This window comes from Mastacembelus armatus, chromosome 10 (genome assembly GCF_900324485.2).
Source record: "Mastacembelus armatus chromosome 10, fMasArm1.2, whole genome shotgun sequence".
Taxonomy (NCBI): domain Eukaryota; kingdom Metazoa; phylum Chordata; class Actinopteri; order Synbranchiformes; family Mastacembelidae; genus Mastacembelus; species Mastacembelus armatus.
The window spans coordinates 2,592,291-2,606,703 of record NC_046642.1 but is presented as its reverse complement, the minus strand read 5'-3'; the positions used below and the strand labels follow the sequence as shown (position 1 = coordinate 2,606,703).

The window sequence follows — 14,413 nt, the reverse complement described above, 5'->3', positions numbered from 1 at the left end:
GTAATTTCCTGAAACAAGCTGATCTGAATATAGATGAAAATATTGTATTCTTTTCACTTGAATGTGTTTTTCACTCTAGGTACAACAATATGTGTCAGAAATTAAATGACAGGATGAATTAAATGAAACAAAAACCTGCAGAAAACACTGTGAAATCAGTGTTATGGCACCTCTGCTAACGAAGAACTTTTGTGGTTTTTATTTACACCTGATAAGACCTGTAGGTTTTAAATTTGCCAAACACAAACTGACAAACACTGAGACAAACGGGGAATTTGGCACCTGCTTCATTCTGGATGCCATCAAAAGCATCACTTCCACCACTAAACCACCCCATTATCCCAATTACACACAAAGCTCTGCAGCCAATCGCCACGGTGACGAAGCCACCGCCACCACCGCTCATCCTCTCCTCTCTGCTCTGCCTCCACTCAGAAAGCTCGTTAGCATTATTATTATTTCAATTATGCTAATTGCGGCTGCATCCACTCGTCGCCGCCGCTCGTATCCGGCTGTTAGCACTTGGCACAAGGTGTAATAAAAACAGTATCGATGGCACATGGCTCGCTCAAACATGCCCGGAGTGCAAATCACACACCAACAGCCAGAGAGAGAAAAAATAAAACACAGAAAGAACAAACACGGTGAGAGAACGAGGGCCGCCGACCTGCACGGTTTCACCGCAAAGCCTGAAATTAAAGGTCAGCAGGAGTCGTGTCGGCTGCTCTGCAAACAATTACTGAGCGACACAGGCTGGGTGCTGCAGTCCATATCCGCACACACTGAACACCGTCACTGAACACTGCAATAAAGCCAGTGATCCCAGTAAACAGCCACTGGTTCTGCACGTGCCGCCACGGTTCAATTCTGAGCACAGACTTGTTGTCATACCTCTTTTTCAACATTAAAGCTGACTGTCCATCTACAAAATAATTCATCAGAAACTAATTTGATAAGTGATTAATTGGTGCAATCATTTTCCCACACAAAAATAGTCAAACACTAAATATACTAATATCTCAGACCAAGACTCTTAAACTAAACTCATTTTATTTGTCATGTATCAATGCAAAGCAAATATTTGGCAGATTCACACTTTGATATCTGAAGATGACACATTTGGCAACACAAAGTTGCAACTGACATTTTTTTATGTTTAAAAGAATAATGAAATATATATATAAAGATAAAAATGTGAATAATAAAGACATATCACACTCAAACAAATGTCAGCATGCACAGATGTTAAAGTTTTCTTCCCTACTACTAACTTTGTTTAAGAGCAACAATTACATGTTGTAAAGCTGCACTTTTGTAATTTGTGCAAACACAGGAGGGGACACTGAACTGATTTTTGCACAATAACTTTTTACTGTACCTTAAACACACCACAGCGAGACAACACTCAACTAAAAACACAGCCTTTAATCAGTGTTACAGCCTTGTGTTATAGCAGACAGTTCATCAGCCTTGGTTAAAAGCTGCAGTCCATTAGTATTTAGACAGTGGAACACTTGTTGTGGTTGTATTGGAATATAAATACATGTTAAATTAAGTCAAGTTTTATTTCCACCTTCATGGTCTTTAGAATGTGTACAAATTAAACAGTTTATACAAATCATATTCTGCCTCCACCCTGTGCTATTCTATGACTGGTGCAGTATTTTGGGGTTTATTTGTGCAGATCTGCAGAGGTTTCTGCCTCAGAACCATGGAGGTGACCGTAAGTCAACAAATGAACCAAAGTAAACAAAGTAAAACCATCTGACTGTACAAGTAAAGGGAATAGAGGAAATATGTGTTATTTAGGTGAACTGGTCCATTTAAAGGTGCAGCTTGTAAAATGTGAAAGATTTAGCAGCATCTAGTGGTGAGATTGCAGAACGCAGGCTTCTGAGCTCACCTCACACCCTACGCTGTTTTCAGGAATGAGGAAGGGTATGGTGGCTGTTACCTTAAAAACAAAACACAATTCCTTATCTAGAGCCAGTAGTTGGTTTGTCCATTCCAGGCTACTGTAGAAACACGAGGGCCCAAGATGGCTGCCTCCATGAAATGAGACCCGCTCGCTATGTAGATTTAAAAGGCTCATTCTAATATTAAGAGAATGCAACAGTTGGTATCTTCCGGTGATTATACACTAATGACAACATATTTATGAATACTATATTCCATGTCTGCTAATAGACCACTATAACTATATGGAACAAACATCAATTTCCCCTTTGTGGGACAAGCCAAGGATCATCATATCTCATCTTAGCTTATCTTACATCGCATCTTATCTCACCTCATCTGATTTTACCTCATGTTAATCTTATCTCATTTCACCTCATCTCATCTCATGGCTCAAATACAAAGTGATCTGAGTGTTTATGTGTTTTCACTCATCTTGTACATTTACAACATGATTCAGACAAAACATTGTCGTGTAAAACATGTTTATGATTGTGGTCTAAGATTTAATTTAAAGACTTAAATACCACTGAGCTCCTTCTACACAAAGACTACAGCTTTTCTGCCTCTACTGTAGGCACTACACAGGGTCAACAACAGCCCCAACAGATGGTGGTGAACACAGTAAAAACTGCTTCTGCTTCAGGTTATTCCAAAAAGCTGCATCACAAACACACAAAAAATCCTCCTGATGCTTAGAGACTGCAGTCGGAGTGCTGGACGCTCACTTACACAACACGACATTAATCAAACAGGAGATGGAGTGTGACCGCTGTTTGAGTCTAACCAGTGTGGCTGCTGCGTCACACTCACACGCACGCAAGCACACACGCACACACCAGTCTAATCAGCCACACAGCACACGCACTGTGTGCCTGTCTGCCAGAATGTTAATCAAATAAACAGTGGATGTTTAAATCTGATTCAACAGGACACAACACACACACACACACACACACACACACACACACACACAAACTTAGACTGCAGCCACAGATGTGTATCTGAAAGTTAATCTGAATTCAGACCAGAACTGACAGAAACTCACACCCCCATGATCCTAACTGATGCTAAACAACATCCAAATATACACGGTTACGTCAGATAGTACTCAGATTGTGTACTCAAGTAAAACCACAATGTGTAAATAGTTTGTAAAAATGTTTTGTAAAGTCAGTTTCTCTCACCAACAGTCAACACTGGTTTCTTATAGCCATCAGTGCCATGTTTGTCCAACATCAACCAGTCACTTTCAGCTGGCTAAATTTACTGCATCAGTCATTTCTGTTGTGTAGGAACTTTTTGGCATCACTTCCTTTAAGTAAACTGAATGTTAGTGCTGAACATAATCATGTCCTTAATTAACAAAGCATATACACACACACACACACACACACACACACACACACACACACAGTCTAACTGCTGTAAATGTGTGTTGGGAAAGTGAAATATGCACACACTGTTCATGTACAGTACAGCGTGTTGGCTCATGCAGGACTGAATACATTCACCCAATCAGCTCTGTGTTTGGTTAACGCTTATTAGCCGTGTAATAGGAACTAATGAGTCGAGGCTGAACCATGGTGAGACGACGGCCGCCGTGTGTGTGTCTCTTTCTATGGCTGCGTGGATGAAGTTAAACTCCATCATTGTGAGGACGTTTCTCAAAATCCTTACTTCTTATCTGGAAATGCTTCAAAAAGAGAAAAAACTTGGGAGTAACTACAAGTAACCTGATCACTGAAGCCAGTTTGAGCATTTATTACGTTTCTTTTTTTTTTCTTTCAATTTTGGTGCAACTTCTTTTGCTGCAGGAAAGAACGTCCTGTTGTTTTTCATATTAATCTGAAGACGGTGACTCCATCACAAGTGCACCATGGGAGGTTTCTTGCTGCTGCAGGTTCGATGGCAGCAGTGGCGGCGGTAGTGCCGTCGGGGAGGAAACGCCCGCTGACTGATTTCCATTTGTGCACCTTAATAGTGTGTGTCATTCCTAATTAGGGCGACTGGCTCGGGGAAACGGTGGCTCGATGCTGGAATGGCTGCTCCTGTCATGCTGCAATTACCAACAAATTAGTCTTTAGACTGAGGGGCTTCTGCACACGCTCACACACTTACTCCTGAGCGAGCGTGTGAGCACCGTGTGTGCTAATTAGTACGTTCTGTGAGGTGTTCAATGTGTGAAAATGCATCTAAGTGTAAAAGCAGACGAGGTTTCACGGACGTCAAACTCCGACCTGCAGCTGTTTGTTCTGCAGCTTCACCTTCAAGACTCACACTAATGCACACATTAATACCAATAACACTAAAATAACTGACTGTGCAGCTGCTCCGGCAGCTCTGTCAACAATCAAATCATTAACATTTACATCCCAGCAACATGCTGTGACATTAAACTCACACAGCGAGTCATCTGAGGGAGGAAAAGTGAGCATTTGTTTAACTGAAATCAGCAAACTCTTTGTGGTGCGTTCAGGTTTCAGCAAAATACTCTTCTGGTTACGTGACTGTATCTCATTACACTCTCTCATTATTTTGTTCTGCATTGAACTAAAACAAGAAGAAAGAAATAAAACTAATCTGCAGGTAATTTACAAAAAATATAAAATTGTTTAAATACAGTTTGGTGAAAAAAGAAAATACTGGCAAATTCAAATTTTATTGCGTTTTTGTCAACTGATTCTTCTTCATTCATCAAACTCTGGCTGCTATGGTGCGTTCAGTGTTCAGGTTTTCTCAGTTTTTTTTTTTTTTTTTTTTTTTTTGGCCCAGTAATGTCATCTGATCACTGACTATTTTGTTGTATTAAAACTATTGCAAAATAAAGAAATAATAATAAGGAAACCATTTCATCAGTGTGCACAGACTGATTACTAATTTAACCTGCTTTAGTTTCTGAATTTGGTAATCTCTCTTATTTTTACTGAATTTTTTAACTCAAACTGTGTGGTGCATTCAGGGTTCTGCTTTTTAGTCAGGAAATTTAAAGGGAAGACTGAGTAGAAAAGGACATTTATAGGCAGGTGCTTACACAGAACATAAAATATCTGATTTGTCAAATGGAGTTTGGTCAATAAAATCGTTCAACAGCAGATTTAAACTATAAAATATTTTGTTTTAAATGCATTAAACTCAGTATGGTGCCTGCAGGTCTCTGTAAATTACCATTTTTTCCAGGTACAGTAAATGTGAGGCCAATGTGAAAGCAGTGAAACTAAGAAAAATAAAACAATTTCATAATCTAATTTTCAAATGTGATTTGTTGAATAAAGTTGTACTTGTATGTGTTTGGCATCATGTTCTTTAAGTCAGTCAGTCTTTAGGTCAATGCGATGCATTCAGGGTTCGGTAAGTCTGAGTTTCTGGATCAATCTGTTCACCTGCTCCTCTCAGGTAAGTGTTTGCAGCTTTTGCTGTGTCACTACGTTCATAAGGGACCGTGGGTTCAGGACAAGGGTGGACTTACAGTAACGAGGCTGACATGGCATCTGCTGGTGGTCTAATGATCAAACACGTTCTTGAGGCGGCGTTCAGAAGACTATAATTGTGTGTCTGTGAGGAGGAGCAGGGAGGAGGGTGTTGACAAACACAGGAGAAAGTGCATTTTTCTCACCCAGGTGGGAAAATAAGATGTTCAAGAAGAGGAAGCAAAAACTACTGAGCAGTAGAGGCCACGGTGACGCCTCCATCATCCTGCCGCCGCTGCCATGAGTCTGTTAAAAAAGTCTCTCAGATCCATCACTGCCAGAGTCTAGGCATCTGTCACTTCCTACAAATGGGTGCCCCGTCGCCAGGGAGCACCAAGCATAACACCAAACGCACGATGATTGAGCCGATGACAAATGAAACCACCACCAAAGTGGGGAATCCCCCAGTCGACAATTATTCACCTGATCCCAACCCTACCTGAACTCACCAACACCACCATCGCTGAGCCCGGGAACCTGAAGTCTATATCCCCACACACACAAACACACACACCAGCCACTACTCCCTAAGCCCAGAGGACAAAGATAGGGCATGAGGGCAGGAGGATCACTCAGTCTGCTGTTTTTTTTTTCTTTCTCTGCAGCGTTGTCAGGGAGGGGCAAGAGAAATGTTTGACTACTCTACATTTGTCTTGAGGCTGCAGTTTCAGACGAAAACACATAAAGAGCTTTTTAAAATATGAAATTCTGTTTTAATTAAATAATATGTGTCACATTTTTGATACTAAAGCTCATTTTCCTGATTATACTGTATTTACATACAATACTTCAACTGCAATAACATTTTGAATGCTGCACTTTCACCGTTATCGTTTTTTTTCAATGTGGTATTTCTACTTTTATTAACGTAAAGTGCATTGGGTCGTAAATTTAAAATGGTGGTAACATCTTGCAGATTTAACCAGCACTGCCCCTTTGTTTCATAAAAGTCAGGTCCTTTAAGGCGACTGCTCTGTGACGTTTCTCATTATTTAAATATAAGCACATTGACGGTAAAGAAAATTCTGAAAATCAACGTTTGAAACAATAAGATGTTTGTTTATGAGATTTAGCTTTGGATTATTATGAACATTTCTAAAAATGATTTAAATCGTCTGACTGAAGAAGCAGCAAAGACCAATAATCTGACGAACGTGGCGGCTGTTGATTGTACAACTCAACTTCAAGTGTTGATCAGCACAGCAGGAAATTTTAATGTCTGATGAGGAAAAACGCACGGACGCTAAAAAGCAGACTGAGCCTCAGGATAATTTCAACACAATCACAAAGAAAAGAGAAAAAGAAGCTAAGTTGAAGGTCAGAGGGCGACGGACTGCAAAGACTGAGTGACTGAAGAAAAGGACACCGGACATTTTATGGATTTCACCATTTCAGCAAAAAAAAAAAAAAAAAAAAATTACAGGTTTCTGATTCTCTTCTTGTTTTTGCTTTTGGAAATTTACAGTTTGATTCTTGGTGTTTAAAAACGCATCAACCATCTGAGAAACTGCTAAAACTCTACAACTCTTCACATGAATGTAGCAGCAGTTTCCCAGGTCGGTCTCATGTCTGAATAAGTGTCAGTTTGTCAGAAGGCACATCCAGACAAATAATAAACACAGGTCTTCATCATTTTAATCAATTTTTCTCAAGTTAACCATGAAAAATGTTCAGCTTCTTTTTAGATCAGTCCCAGCAGAATGTAAAATAATAATCAGAGCAGAGGTCTCTCTCTATAGTTCATGGTTCACTCACACTAGCTGCACAGACACATAAATAAATATAAGTGTGACCTGTTACACACACGTGAGCAAACAAACGTCCCATGTTCTGCCAGAGCACCTTCGGTTCCTACGAAAGCAGAATTCACTGCGAGGTGACGTTGAATGATGTGAAGATGTTTCGGTGTCACTCATTAATTACGACTTCACATCCATCACAGACACAGCTGGAGTCTCTCTTCACCGTCGCTATTAGGACGTTTTTCCAACTGCCGGCACCGAACATCACAGAAACGCTGTGAGCTGGTCTGTCTGGACATTAACACGACACTAACACAACATGCACTTCCATGTGAGTCACAAACAGCTTCCATGAAACACATGGAGCAGCAGTGTGGCTAAGAACCGCTGGAACCATCCTCCCAGTGATCAGTGATGGCTTCAGCTCTCAGACGTGGGTCGTGCTGGATGAGACGTTTAAGGTGCTGACCATGTAAAAGTCAAACTGTTTGACACTGATCTACTTTTCTTTCCACATGTTGTTACACTGTGCAGACACACAAACTGTGTCGTGCACAGACTGAACACCGGTGCTGGATGCAAACCACCCCCAGCAGACTGGATACTATATATGCAAAAACACAAAAATACGTGCAGCTGTATGCAAAGGTTTATAAGGTGCCAAACTAATTTCCGAATGCCACATAAACTGTTTTTCTATTTCTCAACTAAAAACAGAGCATTACCCATGTGAAACTGGGCTGTTTGAAAGCCTGCTCTTACAACAGCAGATATTATGTGTGAAACTGAAACACACACACACACACACACACACACACACACACACACCTCTGCAGGAAAGTTACAGCAAAACAACAGCAAAGCACTGACCTCTGACCTCGTCTGAAGTTTTTACAGCAGTGACAAATGTGCAGGTGAATTCAGACGAGTCACTTTTCTGTACAAAACTTTCCTGTTTTCTCGTGCTGCGTAAAGTTTCTACCCGTGAACCGTCAGCATTAATCGCTCACATATGAAAACAGATGGAGAACACGTGTTTTTTAGGTGTTTATTAGCCGTTTGTGGAGTCGAGTCACTGGTTTGAGTCCAGCTGGGAGCCTGTGGTGCATATTGTGTACTTACAAAATTAAAAGTATAAAGTGTCAGAAACTGTAGGACACTTCCTGAATAGTTTATCAGACTCTGTAATGCAACAGAAATAATCATGTTAAAACGTTCACCCTTCCAGATGTGCCTCCACTGATATAAAAATATTTGTAAAAAAAACATTACAGTTGAAACTACATTTATTAGATGTTTACAATCTTTTTTCCTTTAGCTCCAGATATTCACAGGTAGTGTGTTTTCATTTAAGAAGATCTAGAGTTTTTTTTTTTTCCTGGATCAGTTGGTTTTGTTTGTTTCAGTGTGTAAGTGTCATTTAGTCTAATCCTTGTGATTTCAGTAAATAACTTTCTCTCCTTCACTGTGAGAGCAGGAAGTAAATAGAAACCTTCGACTGTTTTCCTCACCTGTGTTCACACCTGGAAACACAGAAACACTAAAAACAAAGATCCTGAATCTGTGTGTGCGTGGGATGTGACGGCAAACAGCTGCAAACTGACACAGACGTCGGTTCATCGCCGTCACAAACGGATCTCACCACATGGGACTCAAACCAGCGTCTTCCTGCGAGTGCTGACAACACAAACACGCCGTTATCACAAGGCTTCATTATTTACGCGTCTGCAGAAAACCAAAGATCCGACCGACATCTGCAGCGCACACAATCAGATCTCCGCACTCGTCCTCCAAACCCTTAAATCAGCTTATCATCCTTCAAACAAACACCCTTCAGGGATCAATGACTCCAACCAACCTGGACTTCCTTCATGTTTAACATGTCAGACTGCAGCAGACTGAGGCTTCATCCTCAGGGTTAAGTGGCAGGTCCATGGTGCATGTTTTAACGTTCGGGTGTTTAAGGAGAATAAATGTTTAGCAGATTTTTCTGCATTTACACTGGAGATTGTTTATGTCTAACATCTTACAAACACATGACTTTTCCAGCAAACTCCACAACACACCTGATACTTTACATAAAACAGGTTTTTACACTTAAAGCTGTGGTTCTACAAAAATCTTTGTAGAGAAATCGCTTCATTTCTGAGTGATTCTCAGACTTTCCTGAAGCTGCTTGTTTTTACAGAAGCTGTGTGATACAGAGAAACTACTCCTCGCTCAGATTCTGATATTTGCACTTAATTGACCTAATATTATTATCATCATTCACCACATTATAATCAGAATTTTTATCTGAATATATAGATTTTTTGCTGAATATTAAACTATTAATTTAATATTAACAGCATTAACAGATTTACAATATGATTTATTAGTTTTGAATCACTGTATAAATACCTGAAAAAGATTTTCTTCTTTTCTCTTTGTCCTTTGTACACACACACACACACACACACACACTTATTTCTATTTTATCCTACTGATTTCACATTGATCGCAGCAGCAATTAATTTAGCGGTAATTTGTGTTGTTATGGTCCCAGATTTTGAGACTGGGCTCCTTTCTGACACCTGTGGCTTCACTATAGAAATATAATAGGTTCAGGTTGAAATTCAGATGCCAAATGAAGTCGTGCTGACAGGGTGCAGGAATTCAGCCTTTCCCACTCAGAACATCCAGCTGCTCCTGCACAGCCTGCTCTGTGCAGAATCAGCGATCTGACAACAGATGACGTTCTGCGTCGCACTGTAAATCCCTCTGAATCTGGGAAATGTGATTTTGGGGAAAATTAATAAAACTGACTTGAAAGACATGATTCAAAACCAGCAGCTTCATTGTTCACCTGACCAGTTTCCTCCAAATGAAGATTTAAAACACAGAAACCCATAAATCCACAGCTTCCACTCAGAACCTCCACAGAGAAACGCCACCGATCGGATTTTACTTTGATCCAGTTAAAGGTTTGTTTCTCTGGGGTTTTTCTCCTGCCTGAATCCAGACTCTAAGAGCAGACAGTCCAACCCTCTGAGGCAAATTTGTAAAAAGTAAATTTGGCTGATTTAAATGGGCCCGCTCAGTAAGCTGAAACTTTATTTATCTGAAGCTTAAAAATAGCCTGGGCAAAAGCAGCAGATCAGCCTCACCAAACCTCACCACCGATTCAACACCTCATCTTCCTTTACTTCTCAGCGCTGCAGGCTGAAATACATCCTGTCCATAAATCTCAAGTCATTCCTGTTCTGTCTCTTCTCATTGCATCTGTATTTACACATCTGTCTTTCTAGATTTGCATCAGATGCTGCTTGTCCTGAGGTTCCTCCAGTTTTTTCCTCTTTTGTGTGGAGATTTTCCCTCATCTCAATCAAAGCTCCAAAGGATGATGTATGTTTGTCCAAACTGTAAAATCCTTTTGTGGGGCTCCACACACACCATTCAGACCCCACTCTCAGCAGAAGGCACAGCACACTCAAAACTTTCATTATCACTTTCCTCCCTCAAAAATGAAGCAAAACACCACAAATCTGCAGCTGCACAACATCAAAAAGAAGATACCAGCGAAACACTAACCCCTGAACTACATAGAAAACAGCTTTTCATCTCTCTGCACTCGAGTATTTATTTTTTTATTTGTATCAGCTCATTTCCAGTGATTTAAAGAGCCTCTGGTTCATAGCAGACTGAGGCTTCATGTTCATCTCACCACATTTTACACTTTAATGTTAATTTCAGTGGCGTCTGCAGGTTTGTACATGAGGGTTAAATGCTGATGCACGAGCAGGAACTGAGACGGGACCCTGACAGGACAGCACGCTCGATTCAGACCTGCCCTTCAGAGAGCTGAGGACAAAACCTCGCCGCTTTATTTCCCTTAAACTCAGCCTCCGTTCGCCTCCTACAAACACGTCTTAGTTCTACAGTGACGCCCTGAACACGCGGCTCACTTCCATCTTTGCTCTCGCTGTTATGTTCCCATCACACCCGGCTGGTAACGCTTCCGTTTGAGTCCCGTCATGGCAGCTGAAATCGGTCCTGTGGACTTTTTCCTCATCTGTCTGGGTTTTCTTCTTTTTTCCCCATGCAATGTTTTTGTTTTTTTTTTTCCTGGAGCTTTTTCTCCAAATTACATAGATACTTTATATATATAGTGAATTTGTCACTGTTTAACAATAAATTGAGGAAAAATTAATTTTTTGTTCCATAGACCTGCTTAATATTCATGTCATATTTTCATGTGCAACATGCACATTATACAATAGCACGTATTAATGCCCCTTTAAACCCAAACTGATCATATAAACTGAGCAACACACACATGCACATATATTATCCCCCTGCAGACACACAAATCAAACTACAGCCATTTTTTATACATTTATCAACTATTTACTTGATATTTAGATTACAGCTGAGTAAATTTATTAATAAGTCCGTTTTATAAATAATTAATTGTTAAAATCACTTCAAGCAAAAACTGAATTTTCTCCTATGATTAAAACCTGCACCTTTGGGTTTTAGACGTGAGCTTTGTTGTTGTCAATGTTTTAACAGGAAACCATGAAGAGATTTTGTGCTGAGAACAGAAAAGATAAATAATCAATTAGAATAATTTGCAGATTAAAAGAGAATAAGCTTTAGCTGCAGCTCTTCAGATCAGGATGTTTGGTTATGGTGTAGAAATCTAGATCTGTTCTCACACTTCTCGTCTCCTGCCTTTAACATCACTGTCTGTGTTAGTTTTATTTCTGTCTCCATCCTCTGTCTGTAAAGCTACTGACAGCTTTATGTTTGAACATATCTGGACAATAAAACTGCTTCTGTTTCTGCTTCAGATCAAGTAAAACGGAGTGTTGGGTTTTAATGTCTCACAGTTTCATTCACTTTTGATGTGAAGCAGGTGTTTTTAAATCACACTTTTCTAAACACCCCAGGATCTGCAAGCTGAGGTTTTTATTAAAGTAAGTTTACTTTTTCATTTGTTTGAGAAATTTTGTTTGGAAGAAATTCATTTTGCACAAAATCCCTTCATGAAACGAACTAACTGTATTTAAAAACGCGTTAAGGTCAGGGGGAGCAAACAAGGCTGTGCGTGTTTTGCGGGGTGATGGATGCGTGTGCGCTCCGCATGTGGAGCTTCTTCAGACTGGTGATGGATTTTCTCTCTTCACGTTCAGGTGATTTAAACCTGAGGCTGCGCTGCAAATCCTGCATTGATTTATTTGAGTAAAGCGGTCAAATTTCACTTCAGCTCACCTGGGTCCCCCCGGGAGACACGGTTTTAGTAATTCAGCCCCTCCGAGCTCTGTTTGAGCAGGACAATGGAGAATTTTATCACCATTAAAACTCTTAAATTAGTTAGTTATTCTAGACTTAAAATGCATTTTCTACAAAAAAAAAACAAAACAAAAAAAAACGCTGCTGATTCTGGGCGTTTTGGTCATTCAGGCTCTTCTAGCTTGTAAAATAAGATATTTTTTTTAATTTTGTGAGGTTTTATAAGCTCCAGATTTTTTTAAAAATCGATTGTCAAAGTGAAACTGCGTGTGTCTGATGTCTGCGGACTGTTTGCATCATGAATTTATTTTATCCCGCACGTGAACTTTTTGATTTAAGCCAATTAAATGTGACCCAGTTACATTTTGCTTTAATTCCTCCGCGACTTGGTTCATTTAAAAACCGCTTAAATTTGCATTTATTGAACTGGACCCACCGCATTACATGTTATATTCTAACCCGTCTGCAGACAAAGAAATCACTGTGCCGATTAATTAAACTGTCAGGTAGTGATCCTTTTAATTACCGTCTAAATAAACTTTAAACCTCTTTCAAAAATCCCAGAGAAGAGACGCGTAAAGCGGCTGCAGCTCCGCGCTCCTCCCGCCGCTTCTCTACGCTCGGCGTGTTCGTGCCGCACCAAACCGCACGTCAGATCCGTTTAAATGAAGGATCAGAGCCGCGTTGTGGTAAAGGGAAACATTATTTGAAGTTGTCGTTTGGTTCATGAAGACCCGAGGGAGTGCGAAAGCAATTCGGCGTCTGTGCGTTTGCACCGGGCAGCGGGTGAACCGGAATCCGCCGGAGAGGAGGAGCAAACCGGCAAGATGGGGCTACTGCACCGCGCTGAAACTACCGATCCTGCTGCTCTGAATTACGCTGAAAAAAATGGGGAAACTCTTAATATCTCACAAGATTTCAGGAAGTGACAATTTACGAGATTCAGTTTTATTGTCATACAAAATGTGACTGGATTTTTTCCGAACTAGAAACGGGACCATGTTAATTGTGGTAAATTGTAACAGTAGAAATGTCCAGCCGGTTCGTTCAGGCTCTGACACACTAAAAGTTTGCAGTCCTGGGTTTTCTGCTTTTTCTGTGTTTGACTTATTTCGCCTCTTCCTCCTGTACTGTTCGTCTTCTCACCGCTGTGCCTGCAGCAGCCGGAGCCATGTGACCGAACTGGTTCTAACTTTGGTTTTTAACTTGCCTGCATGTCACAATCGGATCCTGCAGGACGCAAACACGACTTTCACCTTCACGGTGTCTAGCTCATGCACTAATCGACTAAGTGGCACCGGGAAGCAGAGAGATGAAAAGTTGAGATTTTACCTCTGGGCCGCTGTGTTGGCGTCCAAAATCCCTGCGCCCTGCATCCAGGAGCGGACCGGGGTCATGCCGGTGGGGAGCGGCTCCTCCTTCATGGTCAGGGCCCCCCGGGGGAGGCTGTCCTGGATGGAGAACATCAAAGTGTCCTTCTGGGAGCTTTGTCTTCACCAGAAACAAGAAAGAAGAAGAATAATCCTCCCTGTAGCAGCCACTCAAAAAGCCAAAGGACCACCTGGATTAAGGTGGAGAAAAGAGAAGCGATGAGGGGAGGGAGAGGAGGGGTGGGGGACACTAGCGAGCTTCCCCAAAGTACCGGGTCCTGATCCAGTGAAGAGCCCCGGATCCCTCTGGGTTTCTCCGGGGTTGCTTAAGATCCCAGCCCCGGCTCGCAACAGCCCGGGCTTTAAACCGGCGTCTCTGTGAAGTTAAAAAAGGGCGGAGAGAGGAGCGTAGAGCGGGGAGAGCATCTCAGAGGAGCCGAGAGACAGACACACACACGGAGCAGAATCAGCCGGGATCCGGAGAGCCTGACGCCAGGAGAACGGAGCGCGTAGAGCCGGGGATCAGAGGGAGGCGAGCAGCCGCTGATTGTGGAAAAATGAAAAGTGGGATAAAAAACAAGCCACCGCTTCAAAAAGGAGT

At 41.2% G+C, this 14,413-nt stretch overlaps 1 protein-coding gene across 3 annotated transcripts in view; it reads right to left on the bottom strand.

Annotated features, from left to right (window-relative positions):
- Positions 1-14,413, bottom strand: part of LOC113144407 (transcription factor COE3) — a 127,733-nt gene extending 113,320 nt beyond the window's left edge. For all 3 annotated transcript variants that reach the window (XM_026330459.2, XM_026330461.2, XM_026330460.2), the window contains exon 1: positions 13,775-14,413. In XM_026330459.2, the coding sequence (XP_026186244.1) occupies positions 13,775-13,908 (134 nt within the window). In that variant the 5' untranslated portion in view covers positions 13,909-14,413. The remainder of the gene's footprint in view (positions 1-13,774) is intronic.